The 18820-nt window shown below is 46.9% G+C and overlaps 1 protein-coding gene across 1 annotated transcript; it reads left to right on the top strand.

Moving 5' to 3' along the window:
- Window positions 1-373: 373 nt before the first annotated feature.
- On the top strand, window positions 374-2880 carry LOC147185587 (vertnin-like). The gene is made up of 2 exons (XM_086104230.1): window positions 374-685; window positions 882-2880. The coding sequence occupies exons 1-2, from the start codon at window positions 374-376 to the stop codon at window positions 2568-2570; spliced, it is 2001 nt and encodes a 666-aa protein (XP_085960356.1). The 3' UTR covers window positions 2571-2880.
- Window positions 2881-18820: the final 15940 nt, after the last annotated feature.

Genomic DNA, 18820 nt, shown 5'->3' with positions numbered 1-18820 from the left:
TAGTCCCCTAAAAAACTTTATTTTTGGGGTTTTTTTCCTCAGTTTTTGTGAGACAAGTCACAAGAGTCTTGTGTTTCATATGATGGTGTGCGGTTTCCATTTTGAATAGTTACTTCAAAATCTGGGTCCCATCTTGATGAAACAAACATTGCTCTTCCTTATCTTCGTAGAGTAATTCAATTATGATGCATGCTTTGATAAAGTACAGTACTGTCGAGAGCTATTTTTCAAAAAATGTTGCTGGAACATCATCACATTCCAATAAATTGCTGAAGGGAAAAAGAAAAAGAAAAGAGCCATAGCAGGGATGCAAACGATGAATGCCAATCTACCCGCTTGTACATTTCCTTGCTTTTTGTGATGTCCGCCAGTCATGATTCAGAGGAACGAAGCGGTGCTGTCCATCCTGAGGGAGTTCCAGGAGGCCACGGAGAGCTCGGGGCTGGACGCGCTCATCCTGAAGGCCCTGGAGGTGGACCGGCTCCTGGCTCCCTTCCCGCTGCCCCGCTTGCCCTGTCAGAACTTCCCCGAGTGGGTCGGCGTGGACAACGTCGCCCAAGGCCTGTACCCGCGGGACGCCCCTGCGGACCTCCTGCCGCTACGCTGCAAAGGAAAGGGCAACCTGCTATTTGACGCGGCCAGCATGCTGCTGGTGGGCAATAGTGGTCTGAGCTTGGAGCTACAGGTGGGGGCTCACTGCAAATTTTTTTCCACGGGGTTTGATGTACACTGGACCGCTTTTCTGTGAAAAGTTTGAAGGGGATGGAGCCGAAATGTTTCAGAAGGGTTCAGGAGGGGTCAAGGGTCATGTTTCATTTTCAACACATGCTCCTTCATCGAATAATTCAAATGGTATGTTTGTTTTTTTTAAACACCACCAGGTAAGGACAGTTGTAGAAATGGTCCTGTGGAAGAGGTACTACCTGTCCGGGATGATCGATTCCAAGATGATGCTCCAGGCGGTCCGCTTCAGCCTCTGCGCCGAGGAGTCGGAGGCCATGCTCAACCTGTCCGCGAGCATCCTGGAGGCCATCTTCGACGCTGACGTCAAGGCCTCGTGCTTTCCAGACTCGTACGCCAACATGTGGCACGTGTACGCGCTGGCGTCTGTGCTTCAGGTGAACATCTACTCCGTCTACCCCATGTTCAACCACAAGATCCGATCCTACTTCAACAGAGTCATCCGGCCCAGGACTTGGCCCAAAGAGTGCGAGCCTCAAACCTTCCACATCATGTGGTCCGGCGAGTTACAATCCGAGACTTTGTTCCGACCCGATCACTTTGTGGCGCTGGTCCACGTGAGCGATTTTGCTTCGAGTAGTCCCAAAAGCGAGGAGCTCCTGATCCAAGACTCAAACTTCTCGTACCGGACTCTGAAGGACAAGTACAACATCACGAAGAGGACCTTCTACCGCTGGAAGAGGCAGTCTCAGGAGCACTGTAAGAAGTCCACGGCTCGCTATGAGGCCAAGAACTTCCTGCAGGCGTCTTACCTGGAAGGGAAGCTCATCCCGCTGCACCAGTTCAAGGAGTTCTTCCCGGAAATCTCCAGGTCGTCTTACTACAACTGGAAGCAGGAGCTCCTCAAGTCAGGCGGAACCTTCTCTACCTCCTCGTCCACGGGGGAGATCAGTCCCGGCGAGAGCACGGAGCAGGAAGCGTGGTCCTCTCCCGAGCTCAGGCAAGACGAGTCGGACCATCAAGAAAGCGTGGCCGGCATGTTCGGCCTCAGCATGGGGGCCCTGGATCTGGAACGGGCTCAGAGTGCGGCCCACATGCAGCAAGCCAAACGCTGCTTGCAGAACTGCATAGCCACCAACGCTTCGTTTCCCTTCAAGCTCTTCAAGCACAACTTCCCCGGCATCTCCAGGTCCACCTACTACAACTGGAGGAGGGAGGCCATGTTGTTCATCGGAGGCTACAAAGCCAGCAGCTCGGATAGCTCGGACGCGGACAAGAGCCAAAGTCCTAAAAGCATCTCCCCGGTACGGCAACTGCAAAACATGAGCGAGTCGGCTCCACGGTCGAAGATCTGCAGGCGTAAGCACAGAAGTTTCAGGCTGGCGTACGTGAGTAAGAAACAACTTCGAGATGTGGCCAAGATGCTGGTCCAAAAGTCCAAATTGTCCCTCAGTAAATTCAAGCTCAGGTTTCCGACCTTGTCCCTCTGCTTCTTTTGGCTGTGGGCAAGCGGCAACACAAAGAGGATGGTGACCGAGATCGATGCTGCCAAAGTCGGGGAAACGCCGGTGGCCGTCTTCAACATCGCAAATAACCACAAGGCGCTCCCGTTGGCGGATATCACCCCCTACGTCGGCGCTCCCCTGGAGGCCTCGCATCCCAAGCACGACCCGGGTCGCTCCCTGCCGGACAAGCAGAGGCTGGCCGTGGACGTCGTGGCTCTGGCCAACTTTAAAGCCAAGGCCAAGTTGTTTTTGCAGACGCGCTTCGAGGAAAGGTCTTTCCCCACGTTCAAGGAGTTCCGCTCCCACTTCCCCTTCACCCCCCGCTCCACCTACTACATGTGGAAGCGGGCTCTACACCACGGGGTGTCGCTGGTTCACGGCTAAAGCCTCGCGCGGTCCCCGCATTTGGAAAATTTGTACGTGTGTGACACTGTGATTGAGAGGCAGGCGTGTTGAAGCCCTGCAAGGGCAAAAGGCAGTTCATAGATTGGACTCTCCGCCAAGCATCGTACCGGGCACCCTTTACCTTTTATTATTGTATGCTTTTTGAAAATCACCTTGACTGTTTGAGCCAGGGTTCTTCTTATGACCTTTAGTTAGTTTTTTTAATTCACTTCATGTGCATACCTTTTTGTTTTTGCCTCATATTCAACACTATCGTGACTTGCACCAAAGAACAAACACACTGTGAATCAAACGCACCTTTGTGGTTATTCTGAAGACGCTTGAATGTAACTCAGTTCATTTTTTTCTGCTGCTCATTTCAAGACTACTTTGCCTTTCATGACATCCTTTTTTTTGTAAGTCCAGTGTTACATTTGTACTCAACTAGTGTAAAAAAATAAAAAGTGCCGCAGAGTTGTTGTATGTATTTCCCCCAAAGCAAACTCTGCTGTAAAATAAATAACTGCACCAGCATTCGCAATCTGATTTCATTTCGGGTGGGAAGTGGACGACTTTTTTTCCACGCCAAAACCGGACCTGACGGTATCAATGTCTTTTAGAAACCACTCCGCCTGCAAACGATCATCTTTTAACAAAAGCCGGTCAGGGGTTTGGTGTGTTGTTCCTCTTCTGTGCAGCTTATTGTGCTCATGCTAATGAAGGTAATGGTCAAGGGTGGGGACGAGGAGGGTCTTAATTGTATGCGAGGGGGATGAAGGTGGCCGAGATAAGACTCGAGAGGTTGTGTTTTTGTGAAGGGGGTTCGAGAAGTTTGGAGAGCGGGTGGGGGGTTGTTCTCAGACACTTTGATCAAGTGATACCGCCACTCACTTGTAAAGTGTCAAAGTGAAGCGCTTTATAGGTGCAAGTTAAAACTAACATCCTCTTATCTGACCACATTTATTTCAGGGTCAAATTGTAAGAGACCACCAATACATTAAACATACTGTTAATAATATCGTGCATACAACACATGTTTATTTTATTATTATTATTATTATATGTTTTACAACTGTGCAGTCACCCAGTTGTTCATGCATGTTGAGGACAAAATCAGATGATTGGAATGAAGTTCACACTGTTTTTTTTTTTTTTTGATTTTAAAAGTCAGGACAAATTTCCAACCAATTGCCATTAAATTCACATCAATTCATATGTTCACCCTGCACGCTCTTTCTCCTACACGAGCACAGAATATCGACGCATTTTGTCTCCCGACCGACAAGTTTTAGTCGAGAAAAGCGACCTTGGCGAGAAGATTTTTTTACGTGTGTTTGTGAGCAGCAGGCTACATGATGCGGGAATAATGAGGCGTGTAAGGTTTGGGGAGGATTTAGAGGGGGGTCGGGGTGGAGGGGGGGTGTTTACAAGAGAACCGAAACCAGCATTAATAAAACGCGGAGAGCCTCGACAGTGCTCCTAATTAAAGTCTTGATTAGAGAAAGTGGTGCAAACGCGTGACAACAAAAGAACAACTTTTGGGTTCGGTGGTCTTCCTGAGTAGTTAATCATCTTTCAATCGGTGCCGTGTTGACGGTACTTACATTTAATGACGTGAGCACGCAAGTGTAGTTTCACTTTTTGCCCGCTAGATATCAGGAGTGTGCCGTTCATAAAATGGCGTTAGCCGGAAAAGGCTGGAGATGTCTTCAAATATTTTGGCACCGAATGAATTAAACAAGACCATAAAAGTGTTTATTGACCATTTCCTGTGGTTTTCTAACAGTGTAATGCTAATGAAGCAAAAGAGTTGTATTTTGGACATAATTGGGGTTGAAGGTTTATTAAAATACAAGTTTGGGCCAATAATTAACAGGGGAATGGATAGGGCGATGCAGACTATCTTTATTTAAATAAAAGCTGACACATAGTTGCTAAAATGAAAACAACAAGCCAGTTTTCTGTGTTGTTTCCTATTGCACTTTTGACACACTCATCTGTCGAGTCTTAAAATGAAAGCAATGTTGTGTTCACATGAACTTTGACGCCAGGTTAGCATTGCAGCATTAGCCGTCGCGCGGCACGGCGGGAGGGATAAGCGATAATTGCTCCATTCGGTTCCTGTGCAGAGCTGCTAACTCAGCGGGAGTTAATAACTGCCTGTCTTGGTGTGACAGCACTTTAGCCACTAAAAGCTGCTCAGATAAGGAGTAGTTGCTGTTGCACTTATCTGTCATTTCTGTTCAAAAATCTCCAAACGAGATTATGTGTTTGCATGTCTATGTTAGCGCTCTGCTGGGGTGAATTTGCGTTTTGTCGTGGTCACTTTAATATCTGTTGCTTTTTCCGCGGAACCAACTATTTGGTTGCATTTGTGCTGTCTGTTTCTAAACTGATGATAAACTGTGACCAAATGTTGTCACTCACTAACCACTGCTTGTTGGTTTATTTTTAGTTTAGCTGGCTAATGGATTAGCAGATTATGCCAACGTGCGCTTATTTCCTTTGAAAGTAGTGCTTTGGCGTCATCTTGTGGAATTCATAGGTAATTTCAAACCATCAATTGTATCGCGATGTGCTTTTGTCAGTACAAAAAAAACAATTGTTACCTTGTTTAAAAAGGCATCAGTGCAACAATTGGGGTGGGGGTGCGGGGGTTGTTTTGTGAGCATCTGTATGCAAAACAAACCACGATGCTTGTGACCACAAGCCATCCAGTTTCTCGGTTTCCTTTGTGGCGATGCGTTCACTGTGGTGGTGGCTTGTGAGAACATAACAGCTATTTCTTCGGGGATTAGAGGAAGCGATTAGGTCAACCTAAAAATGGCCACTAAAGTGTGCGCGCGTGTTGCAATCGGGAGTGAGTCATCAACAAAGCCATTTTTATGCTTTGCGGTAAGAAAGGCAGAGCATTGAGTTAAAGCCGGTTTGTGTATTGATCATGGATAAAAATAAAATAAAAACAGTGTGTACACAATGTACCCCAGAGGACTGAATCATAGCACTGTCACTTGCAATCAAGTGGGTAATGTTTCACCAAAAGCCAAAGGGAGTTTGAAACTGTTGCGTCGGGTCTCATTTGCTCATCTGCCTTCTTTAGAGGGTCCAGTTTGGGGATTTGGACTGTCACATTGCTCTTTTCTCGGAACAAGTTGAAACCGAGAGGAAAAACGCGTCTTCACACGTGTACTTGCAGATTAATGTTATAGTTGTAATATATGGCCGCCCGCTTGGATTGAATGTGCCAGCTCAGATTTCCAGCTGCGTTCTCACAAATCACAGGCGGAACGATACACCCACAGGCCACCCTCGTCGAAGCCGAAGCTATCATACGGCGGCTGAAGCTCTCCATAGAAGCCTTTAGCAAATTGAATCAGTGCTTTGAGCCAAGGCACATATTTTACCCCATTAAAAAAACTTAAAAATCTATGAACGAATCAAACGTGGCTCCTCAGCGTAAAAGATTTGCCGCCACCCTAGGTTCGACTTCATGTTCTACTCCCCCCCCCCCCCCCGCCCTGGATTCTCCCCCTTTTCGCCTTACGTGGAGCCGACTTGATTAAAAAGCTATAAAGACCGAAGCAGAAGAGACAGGGGTAGGGTGGGGGGGGGGGGGGGAACAGCATGAGATGTATGATTGTGTCGGGATGCTCCAGCATCAATGTTTTTCACTGATCAGGGCTTTGTCCGGCGTGGCACCGGCAAGCAGAGAACACGTACTCTCGGCCGATCATGATTAATGCGTTCGATACTCTCCTGACGGATAAAGCTTGTTTCCGATCGGACGTGCGGGCCGACCGGCAAGATTCGGGCGCTCATCTGTTGCGCGGCCCCTGCACTTTGTCTCTGGAGCTAATAAATCAAACTGGAGTGAAGTTGCGGCCCGCCGGGGGGGGGGGGGGGGGGGGGTCCATTTAATTTACACTGAATGAAAAACAAAGCGGACTGTTGTCCTCTGTCCTCCAAGACCTGCGCGCATCATTCATCCACACTATTTATATATATATATACATATATATATATAGACAGACAGAGAGAGAGAGAGAAATACCTCGACGCACATTATTTTCCCTTTCTTTCCCCGCCGTTTTCCTGGTGGTTGGCTATGAAACGGCAAAAGTTTCAACTCATTTCGTTTATTTCCCTGTTTCATTCGACCGTATTCTAATGTAGTGTTGTCTTTGTGTACACGAGGAATGTGGGATCTCTTTGTGCCGAGTATGCCTCAAGGCATCGCTCTTTTTCAAACAACATCGCAGAGGGAGGAGGGGTGGGGGGTGGTATCAGGAGACATCTACATTCCAGGCATAAACTTTGCATGTAAAATTAGTCATTTCTCAAAGTTTAGTGCCATCAAAGACTCCATCCATCCATCCATTTTCTGATCCGCTTTATCCTCACAAGAGTTGTGGGACGTGCTGAAACTATCCCAGCCGTTCAATCATCCTGCCGTGCATGTTTTTGGAATGTGGGAGGAAACCGGAGTACCCAGAGAAAAGCCACGCAGGCATTGGGAGAACATGCTAACTCCACACAGGAAGGCCGGAGCTGGAATTGAACCCGGTACCTTTGCACTGTGAGGTTGATGCGCTAACCACTGGACAACCGGGCCCCATCATAAACTTGAGGGTATCAAAAAAATGACTCAAGAATTTTTTCAAAAATGATAATCTTTCGAATGGTGGAAGACGTTTCGCTGGATACTTCAAGCCCAAATCCCCCCACCTCGTCGAAATGCAATGGATGAATTGATGAATCTCCTCAACAGCTGCGGCGCACGCAGTCTGGAAAGTGTAAGGCCCCCCCTCGAGGCCCCGGCGCATCTCACTAATTGCACATTTCATATTCAAGCAACGCTAAATGCAGAGGCACGCTCCGGCTAAAGAGAAGCGTTCTGTAAGACGCAGTTCATAAAAGATCAAGAAAGCCACTTGAATATTTCATGTGCATCTTCTTCACTTCAACCGGTGGAAAGTGACTCAGCACAGCCAGCTCGCCTTTATTTTCAACGCGGGGCTGCAACCCAGCGCACGTCGCTTTCATTCTGAGAGCGACTTTACGAGAGAGCGTGAGAGAGAGAGAGAGAGAGAGACTCATATCTTGATGATTCGAAGAGAATTTGAAGTGCGTAGCTCCCTTGCAAGTCGATACATTGATCCCAGATTTGATGCCGTGCTCGGATTCACTGGCGGGGGGTGTGGGGGGGGGGGTGTCGCCGATTTACATTCAAAAAGTAGCTTTATGTGAGAAAACAATTTGAGAGAAGGGTTCATTTCTATGTTCGACACCACCTGGCGGAACCCCCAGGGGGCGCCAATACTTGTTCCCTAAACCTGAACCGACAACACTTCAGGATGCTCTAATTGGCAATCAATGCGCGTGCATGGAAAAGTGTTTTCTTTCTTCATATCTGCAAGCGGGGCGCAACGACAAATGAGGATATGACTCAAGTGTCTGAAGGCAAAAAATAAAATAAAATAATTACCGCCACGCTGTTTTGACACAAACAAGCCCCACTCTTCGGATGGAGCCGTGCCGTTTAGCCCCAAAGTGGGTGGTTTGGATTCACCCCCCGCTCAACGTGTGGCGTTTCATCTGATGTAAATACGGAACTAAACGCATGGGGTTGTCGAAAAAGGCGCCCCGGCGAGTTCAACTGTCTCCATTTCATTTCGAGCGCGATAAAAATGAATCATTTCTCAAAGCTCATCGTAAAGGCACAAACGAGCAGAACCCGAATTGGCGTTGCGTGGCACTGTACCACATCAAACAGTACCTACACAAGACAAACTGTGCCCTAATTACAATCACTCTCATAGCGTAAGTGGGGGTGTGATTCCACTTTTGACCACGAGAGGGCGGTACATAAAATGCTTTGAGACTGTGTAGTAAGGGAAAGAAGAGCAGGAAGTTGTCAATAAAGCCTAGTTTTTTTGGTAGGTTTTTTTTTTGGGCGGGGGTGTGTGTGAAAATGATTGAATTTCATCTGATGGGGGGGGGGAGAATGTAATTGTTAATACAAAAGGATTGTGTGTACGATCTTCGGAATGGTGAACTGCAAATAGGTGAAGATTCACCGTACGATACCAAGTGATTCTGTGTCATACCTCTCATAGTGTGACTGCGGTCATCCGACGTGGTCCTGCCTGCCTGCGGCTCGAGCATGGTCAGGTTGAGAGTGCAGTCGGCTCACCACTTTGCAAAAAACAAACAAACAAAAGATGAGTTGGGGGACCTCAAAATAATATTTTAAGTTAGTCAACTCAACTATTTCAAGCCGGCAACCGTACAAGCTAGCACAAGCAGACTTAACATGATGCAAGATAAATAAATTGTGTCTCTGAGATGAAGTGGCGCTATTTATCTATTAAGTGGCTCTTTTGGAGTCCGCGGCGTGACATTTGGCGTTCCATTTGATGCAAATGTGAAAACGAAATGCGGGGGTTATCCAAAAGGCACGCCGGCGAGTTTAATTGTCTATTTCTAACGAGACACTTTCAGGAATCACACTGTAAATTGGGAGATAAACAATTCCGATCTGACTGAAAAGCAGTGTGCAAACGAGGACGCTAAAGCCTTGATATGAGCCCTCGCGGCGGATATCGGCGGGTTTAACGATGTCGGGCATCTGGAGTGGAGCGTCGGGGGGTCCCGGCTGCACGCCTCAAAAGCCAGGAGAGTAGATGACTGACGCTCACGGCAGCGAGTTGGCCCCGCAGGTATAATCTCCTCGTAAACCCTCGGTACCCACAGGCTGTTTGCCGAGGCCATTTTTGCATGAGTTATTCCTCGGCAAATCACTGCAAAATTGAGGAATTGATGAACTCCAATTGCTGCGGATGCAACGACCGCAGAGGCCGGAAAGCCCCTTTGCCCTAAATTTGCATTTCCTGGCCTAGTTAAAATTCAGGCGGCCCTTTCTGGTCAATTTTAGCATCGTTTAAATTAAGTTCACCTACAATTTAGTTTCATCCAGGAATTCCATTTCTTTTTAGGTAAACTGAAACAAGAGGCTTGTTTTGTGTTGTGTTGTTTAGCACGACAAAAGGAAAGCGTGACAAAACATGACTTGATTGGGTCCCGTAAGACCACCGCAAGTGCACACCACGTTGCCCGTGTTTTGAAAACAGAAAGCGAGTCTGACATGATTTAAGGTCTGAGCCGGTCCCCGGCGATAGAATGCTAATTGCGGGCGTAGACCGCAAGTGGAAAACACAAACAGCAGATGGCTCACGCTGGGAGATTATTTATAACGCTGTTGTTTACAAAAGGGGATGACATGGCATCTGCGTGCGCAACAACGTTCCACTTCAAAACTTCAAACGCTCCACTTTTGAAACCGATCAGCTTCGATCGCATATTCTGATGTGGCAGCAAATGTTTTTCCCTGCAATCAAAGTTTTCGGCGCATCATGTCTAAAAGCGTTCATCGTGGGGTGGGGGTGGGGGGCTTCGAACATCACCACGACGATGACTGAGATATTTCTGACGGAAAATGTCATGATGTCATGTAATGCGGAAAGTGCGTAACGTAGCTCGGAAAGCTCACAGCAGATCCGAATGATCAACATTTTATTTTGTTTTTTTTAAATAACAGTTTTCATGTACAGTAACATTGTTATTTCCTTCTCATAAAATTGTGGTTTCATTCTCTTGATATTTTGATGTTATTTTTACGCATAAAATATTTTTTTCTGCAAAAATGAAGGCGTAATTTTCCCTAATATTTTGATGTCATTTTTGAAATATGAATTGATTGGATTTTTTTTTAAATGTAACATTCCAGCTTTATAAGCTATTTTAAAATAACCGTATTCCCCTAATTTTTGGATGATATTATCCAGAAATGAACAATTTTGTTGCCGAAACATTTTTCACATAACTGTGACGACATTATGTCATTCTCATACATTTTTAAAAGTGATATTGGCAAGCTTCGCTTTTAAAATGACGTGATTTATCCCCATGTAACATTCTGACAGCTCTCCGAATAGTTCAACGTTATTCTTGGAACATTACAAGTTGATTTCAGTCAAACTACAAATCCATTTCAACAATGAGGTTATTATGATTCAACGTTTTTCTCGTAAAAAACAGACGAAATTCTCCTAATGTGGCCTTTGAGCTGATTTCCAGACTCTGTATTTAAGGATTTAGAAGGGAACCGCTCCACCGGAACGTCCCCGGGCGTGATTAGATGAAATGCCGACATGGTATCAAAGCAATGGTTTGAGGAATGGGGGGTGGGGGGAGGGGGGGGGTTATTGTGGGAGTTCAATGTAATCTGGACTATTTTGCATTGAAATGAGATCCTGCGGAGCATCTTCAATCACTCAAACAAAATCGATTACCGATGTACGTACGGTACGGCCGTCGGAATCAAGAAACACGCCAAATCATTTCTCTCTGCCGCTTCTTCGACCTCTTCCTATGAGGAGAACATGACAGGGAAGCAAATCCGCCCCCGCCAACACCACCATTCCCCAGATTAATTAGTTCCGAGTTACCCGTGAAAGTAATCCACCAATAAGGGCCCCAAACATACGCTCGGGCCAATTAACTGACGCCTTTGCCTGCAAACTCACCAGCAGCACAAAGCGCGTGCAGGTTGCGTCGGATTCTACAATTGCGTGTTTTGGCTGGACGGACCCGAATGGAGACGTCGGCGTGGATGATGATGAAGGTACGATAGCCGGATCGAGTGCCGCCTGACGTTCTTTGTTTATTAACTCATTCACTCCCAAAGACGTTTTTAAACGTCTTTTCAGACTTGGTCCAGAATTGAGATGAATTTAGCAGATTAATTTAGCATTAGAATTGAGTTAATTTAGCTAGCTTGTGGGCTTACTTTTTTTTCTTTTTTTCTTTTTTACCACCGTATCACGTGTGACGAACTGATTGACGTTTGTCAACGAAAGGCCGACAGACCGGCGGATGAGGTCCAAGTCTATCTGGTGTGTGTTAAGTGGCGCCTTGTGCAGCGGCGTTGCGTATTCGCTGCTGCAAAGGGCTCGATACATTGATCGTGCCGCCGCCACATGCTTGGCGGACGCTCTCTGACCCCGCGGGCAAGAGTTTCTCTCCGGGAGCCAAAACAGCTTCAGGCCTCCCCCGCTCTCAAGCGCGGAAAAAACTCGGGATGGATTCCCGACAGAGCGCCCGAGTCAATTCTTGCCCATTTCAAACTGTGCTTTTTTTCATCCATTTGAGCTCAAAAGCAGCACGAGCAAATCCTTCCGCTTCGCCGCTATTGTTCATTCGGCTAAATTGAAATTGTCGAGCACCCGGTAATCGACCTCTTTTGCGTGTTTCCACCGGAGACTTGTGGTTTGACTGTTTATAGAAAGGTTTTTTTTCCATAGTCTCCCAATGTTGCGGCTGAGTCTAGAACATGCCACGGTAGTACGTTCAAACATGGCTTGCTGTTGTGCGACAATCAAAGCTAAAACTGCAATGACTCATACAATTGTTGTGATCTACCCACGGCGCATTTATGTTTCGCGTCACGCGCAGACAGGCGCCGCCGCCGCGAGGATGAAAGCGGCAACATTTCCCCATCTACATTTTGATGGAAAAGAAAAAGCCGAGCCGATGTGTTTGGAGCTGCTTCTGCGATGCTAGCGGTAGCTAGCGGTGGCGCTATTTACGCTATTTTTTAAAATCGCTGTAGAGGTTGTCTCTGTAGTCGGGGAGCTGCGGGATCGGGAGCAAAATTAACATAAATACAAAAAAAACAAAAAAGCAAACAAAAGCAAATGTGGAAATAGCAGCATCCTCGACATAACACTCGAATAATTTCTTTCTTGACAGACAGCATGCATTTTTTTCAGGGGAGTGCCATCTGTATTTATTTCCGAGAAGGAACAGCTTCAAAGTCATTTGGCTTCACTTTTATTGTACTTTTTTTTCCCAGTCCGAGATGTATTGTCAGAAAATATTGGCGTGATCAGCCCCCCCCCCCACCCCCCGTGCCCCACCTTCTTTACGGTGCTTCACCGACAACCACCTCGATTAGTGCCACGTTGCATTATGAATAAATGAGGTGCTAGCAACTTGTGTAATGAAGCGCGAAGGTGTTATTTCAGTCTTGAGTCGAGCACATTAAAAAAAAAAAATCTGCACTTTGTATCCTAATTTGTTTCCTAATCGCACCCTCGCGATCACCTCAACTTGCCGTCCGTTGACATCCCGACCTTTTCCCATTCACCGGCGCTCCCTTTCCACTCCCCGTTTTTAGCCACATTCTGTTTGCTCTTCCTTTGGCGCCAGCGCTCATTGACGGCGCTGCTTTTTGCGTGTAACCATGGCGACTGGCCATCCGCACAGGAAGCAGTCTTGCTCCCTCCCCTTAAGGAGCTTATGTTTTCACCGTGGCTGAGGAAAATTGTAAATTCCAGGACAGATGTTTTCTTCAAAGTGAAATGGAAGAAGATTGATGTTTGATTTGCTGGATTTGTTTGATTTATGCGCAGAGTCTGTGAAAGCAAATTATGAATAAGCGGAGTATCTTGCTTTACATGTTTTGCTCCCCCCCCGGTTGTCTGAATAAAATATCTATGCCGTAAATTTGCCAAAGTATCTCATGGATCAAGAACTCCAGTCGCAATCCTATTTTTTAGCCGCTTTTAAGGGATTTTCCTTTTTCTTTTGTGTTTGGGGAATGTAACCGATAACCTGCTCATCATCACCGAAGGAGTTGTGCGAATGGACATAAATTTCCCCTTAAGGGACGCAAATGGCTTCGAACCGCACTCCTGTCGCTGACACTGTTAACGCAAGACGCGGAAAGGCACCTCCAACAAAGGTGTTCACTCCACCGTAACGTCTCCCAAACCCAATTAATTCCTTGCCGCTGAACTTTCCTTCGCCGTCCTTTCATTCGTCGCACGGAATGGCTTTAAAAGCGCTCCTGGTTTAATTGTTTCTGTTTGACGGCAACCAAAGCGCGGACAGTAATTAAAAGAGAAACCCACAGAGGGAAGATAAACTGGTTGGGAGTGGAGGTAGAAGGCACAAGAAGGGGGGGGGGAGCAAAGGGGGTGACTTTGCATGGCTCAAAATTTATTATTTATGGATATGAATTTCATCAACGCAGCAAAGGGATGCCTCAAAATATGCGGGAAAATTATTGTCCATCCACCAAGGCAATACAATGATGCACTATTTATTTATTTATTTTTTAATTAGAGTTCCGGCTTTCTTGGTATACAAAGTAGTAAAAAAATCGGGACTGCATTACAGTGGCATCCTTGGTGTCCATCAAGCAATAAAAGCCTTCCACTTTCCCAACCCGAATATGATGATAACTAATTAAAAGATAATGCCGCACGTCCCGAAGGTCATCCCTAATCTTGAATGCGGTTGGCTTCGGCTGTGAATAGCGGAGGCTCTTTTTCATAACCACCCGTGAATAATAATCCTTTCTCCTCACCCTGACACACGTGGGAATGTAACCACAATAGTTATTTGTCCGGAATCCTTGGGTCTACCTTTGTCCATTGTGCAAAGTTCATCAAAACATGTCTATCGGCGGTTAAAAAAAAAAAAAAAAAAATTCATTTGCACTCCTTACTTTTGGCTTTACAAATGAGCACATTCCAAGGTCTGTACTCGTTCACTTTTCACCGCTTTTTTTTTTTTTTCCAAGAATCTCGACTTTTACTGTCCGCTCCCGATTTCACCAAAGCACCGACGATTTGCACGACAGCAAGAAAAAAAAAAATCTCCAGATGTCTTTGAAGCGTGTTATCTCCAAGTTCTTCTGCCGTAACCGGAACACTGTTTCAGATGCGCCCTCGCTATTACCCGACGGTCCACCTCAGGCCAAAGCCCCCCCCAACCCTCCACCCGCCACTCCCAGCGCTTTAGATAGCAGCATTCAAACAGCGACAAAACCCCGTTCCGCACCTCTGGACCATCCCCCCCACCATCAAAAGCAGCATTATCTCCTCGCTGACCTCACAGGCTGACCCGCTCCCTTTGCGGCTCTCTGCCGCAAAACGCTAACGCCACACGTTTATTCCTAATGGGATTTCCTTATCTCCGGTTTGTAGTTTGTCGTATTCCGTCATGATAGATGGCGCCGTTTTGCCTCCCTAATTCATTTGGTGGGGGCTTTCTCTTCCGCTCGACGGTAGGTGAGATAAAACTGTGGCTACGACGTTTAGCATTAGTATTACGGAGAAAAAAGAGCCTTTTATTAGTTGCTGCTGATGCTGGAGTGAGTTGCGGTTGTGGTATCGCTCGTGTCGTACTCATTCAGGGCTAGTGTGCGGGCCAGAGGGTTTCGAGTAGAAACGCTCGATGCAGAAGTTAACCTGAAGGACACTCCTCGTCTCCGAGTCATTTATCGTGATGTTGGGCGGAAGAAGACGATGAAGAAGAAGAAAGTAGAAGGAGGAGGAGAAGGAGGAGGCAGAGCCGGTCATGGATGAAGGCAGAGCGCGCTCATCCCCTCGCGCTCGCCTCACAGTTCGTCACGCTGACACGCCGCCAACGAAGCAGCCCCGACAACATCCCTCTTTTGCTTAAGTTTCCCGTCAAGGTCATTATTGCGTCGTGAGCACCTTCTCCCGGTGCATTCTTCAACTTTAACAATGCGTGCACTCGCCGGTGAAGCAAAGGGGAAAATTGTCTGCTCTCATTTGGGAGAGTGACCTCCAATACGTGCCCGCAACCACCCCCCGCCACCTTGCTAATCCATTACCGGCCGACCATGTTGACAGCGAGCAATGGCGTCTCTCTCCTCCTTGACATTGATTCCGGTGATTTAAGTCCTCCAAGTCGTGACACAAATGACTGGTAATTTACCGCGACTCCTCCATTTTCGTCATAATACGCTAGGTGGGGTATTCAAATGGTCCTCCGTCTCCTCCTCCTTGTTCTCACGTGGTGACACCTTCGCGCCGAGGCCGGTTTCCGCGAGCGTGGAAGACAGCCAGTGAGGCAAAAGTACAAAGTCACGTCCAGGCCTCTTCCCAATGGTCGCCGGGAGGACAGAAATGAAACGTCAGCTAAAATAGACAAAAGACCGGATTGGTCCATACTCAGCAAAAGATTTGCTCTTTTTCCTTTTGGAGAATTGCACGCGTAAGATATAAAAAGGCCTTCTCATTATATCACAATAAAAAGCAGACTTTCTTCTTCTCGAAAATAGGGTACCTGTAGTTCTTCAGGATTATGCTCTACAATCGTCGAATTTATCCCAGCTGACTTTGGACAAGAAGGGGGTGAGGTCTACTCTGGATTGATCACCAGCCAATTGCAGGGCACGTATCGATAAACAAGCATTCACACTCACCTTTCACGGCCAAGGACAATTTTCAACACGCGTTATTTTGGGGCGCGAGACGAGAAAACTCACACAAGCACAACACGCCAGAATTGAAGACCACAACTCAGAACTTTGTGGCAGATAATGCTGCCTGCTATGATGAGAAGTTGTCTATACTACTGCAGTTCCTGAGAGACCAACACAACAAAGGTGGGGGTGGGGGGCGGGGGTGGGGGCGAATGCGCAAAACCGCCACTCAAACAATCAAATGCATTTTGTCTGCGATTCATTTCATTTGTCACCTTTCGGGTGGGTCCTCCCTCACACTCGAGCGCCCTCGGAGAGAAAGTAAGGAGGGGGGGGGGGGGGAATAAAGCAGAGGGGTGGAAAATGTCTTTTCGTCACTTTAGTGTCTCGCTGCAGGTATGGAGGCCTTGCAGATGCGCCACTCCAGTAACCTCTGAAATGGAATTACAGAGCTTTTCACAGCTCGGTGGCATTTCAAGACTTTTAGTAGTAGATGGCACTTAAAAAAAAAAAAAAAACGTGGAGGGGGGGGGGGGGGCTTAAACGCTGCCTTCCACCCTCTCGCAAACCGGCGATGGAAATCACACCATCGGGATAGCAATTCATCTGGATTGTGGCAAAAATGCAACTCTCTCATCAAAGCACAACATTTGGGGTTCTCGGAAACGCCTTCCGTCCGTTCCCGGCGGCGGATGACAACAAGCTCGGTTTAAGGTACAGTCGCATCGAGGAGAAAGATAAAGTCAAAGTCAGCATTCATTGCGCGCCGAGCAATCTCATGTCAATGAAAATGAAATTGGGCAAATGCGAAAAAAGTCCACAGGAAAAACAGTCGCAGTCCGCTCGGCGATTCCGACAAAAGCACTTGACATTTCTATTTTCCTTTCACGTGGCGCTGAGACGGCAACGTCAAGAAGATACCCAAACAACGGCCACATCTGCGAGTGGGAACCCGACGGCTTGCCTACTTGTTGATTAATATTCCGCCACCGCGCAGGCCGATCGTTAATGCCGCTTTTTTTTCTTTGCTCCTTGCGCCGCTTACTCGGAATTTTAATCTCGGCCTAACACGACGCAATATTGTTCTACTTTACAAGCGGAAATCAATCTGAGTTGGAGCGGTTTTATAAGAGATTAAAAGGACAAGCCGGCAAGTTTTAGTATTGCACAGTCATAATATCTGTGTTGTTGTTTTTTTTTTCTTTTTCACCCTTCCGGCGCGGTTTAGTGAGCCGTCATATTTTGTGTCGTGAAAATGTGGACAGATTTGACCTTGTACATTGAGAAACAAAATCTGGGAGGGTTTTTGTTGAATTCCAAGTAGGTTAAAGACAGTCGAGACGGGCAGGTTACACAAGATGCGTCTTTCATGAAAATGAGGGAAAAGGTGACATTGTAGCCGTTTTCGTGGACATAGAAACTACTGAAAAGGCAAAAAACGTTTCAAAGACAGAAAATAACCGTTTCTTGGTTTTAACTCATTCACTCCCAAAGACGGTTTTAAACGTCTTTTCAGACTCGGTCCAGAATTGGGTGGTACTGAATGAGTTTTAATAGAGTGTCTGTTTCAATTCATGAGTGGGCCGACAGCTTTCCAAGTGATGAGCGCTCCAAGCCAGAAATTGAGGTTACAGCTTCGGAGCGTCGGAGGCTGTCTGTCTGAAAGAGCATCATGGAAATGTGTGAAAAAAATTTATAAATGCAAAATCATCAAGACTTCACTCCGGAGAGCCGCGCAATGACCCCTGGGGTGGACATAATGAGCGGCGGCAGGGTGAGCGCAGGTGCAAGGAGGTTTGGCGGTTCAGCACATTTCTGACGCCCCCCCCCCCCCACTCATGTAAATGTGATTGCGTTCATCAACTGAGCCTGTTGCCTAGCGATGATCTAAACGTTGCGGTCAGACTCAAGCGCTGCAACATTTGTTGCACGTCACCGCTCATCTGTAGCTCACTGGGCCCAAAACATTCCCACATAATAAGAGGAACCGGCACGGCAGGTTTAATCGCCGTGGTGGTCCGAGAGCATTCAAACAATCTGGAACACGATACCATAAACGTCATGCTAAAAAAAAAAAAATAGACAACGGGCTACGATTAGTGTTGTTTCAAATGTCATTGCTAACTCTTTCTGACATAATGACCTTGAAGTTAAGCAAATAGTTAAGGAGAGGTACACCATAGCTTCTCGCCGATGCACTTTCACGCAAAAGTAGGATTGCCAGACGACAGAATTCCATTCTGGATATGATGCTGGCTCATGAATGCAAGTTGTGGCGGGGGGGGGGGGGGGGGGGATATTGCCAGACTTCAATTTCCTCCACCGAAATGGGACATATCATCTCCAGACGACGGGAGGAGGGAGGAGACGCAGAAGCCAACGGGGAAAATAGAAAGTACCTTAAGGTCAGATGACATTCCAGCCGAGCGCCGCCAACAGCAAATTTACAATCCTCCTGATAACGCGCCATGCAAAAATCGATTTCCGGAACAGTCGCAACCAAACCCGCACAGACCGAACCTGCAACCTTTTAAATTCTGAGTTCCTTTTGATCAAATCTTTGCTTCCGCTTCAGTTCAACATCAAACTTCAAGTTCCGTCGGGTGTGCACACCGATGCTTGATGAAGACACGTGTCAACCCACAAGGTTATTTCTGCCAGTATAAGAAACACAAACACAATATGAAGCTTTTGTCTGAACGCTTTGTCCACAATGCAATTATCTCTGCGTAATTACCTCCAACGCAATATGATGGATTTCACAGCGGGGCGGCCCTAACGCTGGACGACAGCAGCAATTTCTCTTCATTAAAGCGATATGGCGTGGAGACTAAACAGCAAGGCTCTGCTTGAACTTCCCTCTTCATTTAACGCCAAGCGAGAGATTCCGGGTTGGGGGGGTGGGGAAGTGGGGGGGTGAGACAAGGATTTTCATCGCGAGAACAGATGC

Source organism: Hippocampus guttulatus, chromosome 23 (assembly GCF_054856545.1).
Source record: "Hippocampus guttulatus isolate MCC_2025c chromosome 23, RoL_Hgut_1.0, whole genome shotgun sequence".
In the NCBI taxonomy this organism is placed as follows: Eukaryota; Metazoa; Chordata; class Actinopteri; order Syngnathiformes; family Syngnathidae; genus Hippocampus; species Hippocampus guttulatus.
Note: the sequence above shows the minus strand (reverse complement) of the source record. Positions and strands in the feature narration are given on the sequence as shown.

What these genes read in the sequence shown, in the direction of transcription:
- LOC147185587 (XM_086104230.1), top strand. Translation starts at nt 374, where the DNA reads ATGATTCAGAGGAACGAAGCGGTGCTGTCCATCCTGAGGGAGTTCCAG. An exon ending in GTCTGAGCTTGGAGCTACAG is followed by an intron (nt 686 to 881) that starts GTGGGGGCTCAC and finishes AAACACCACCAG; the next exon opens with GTAAGGACAGTTGTAGAAAT.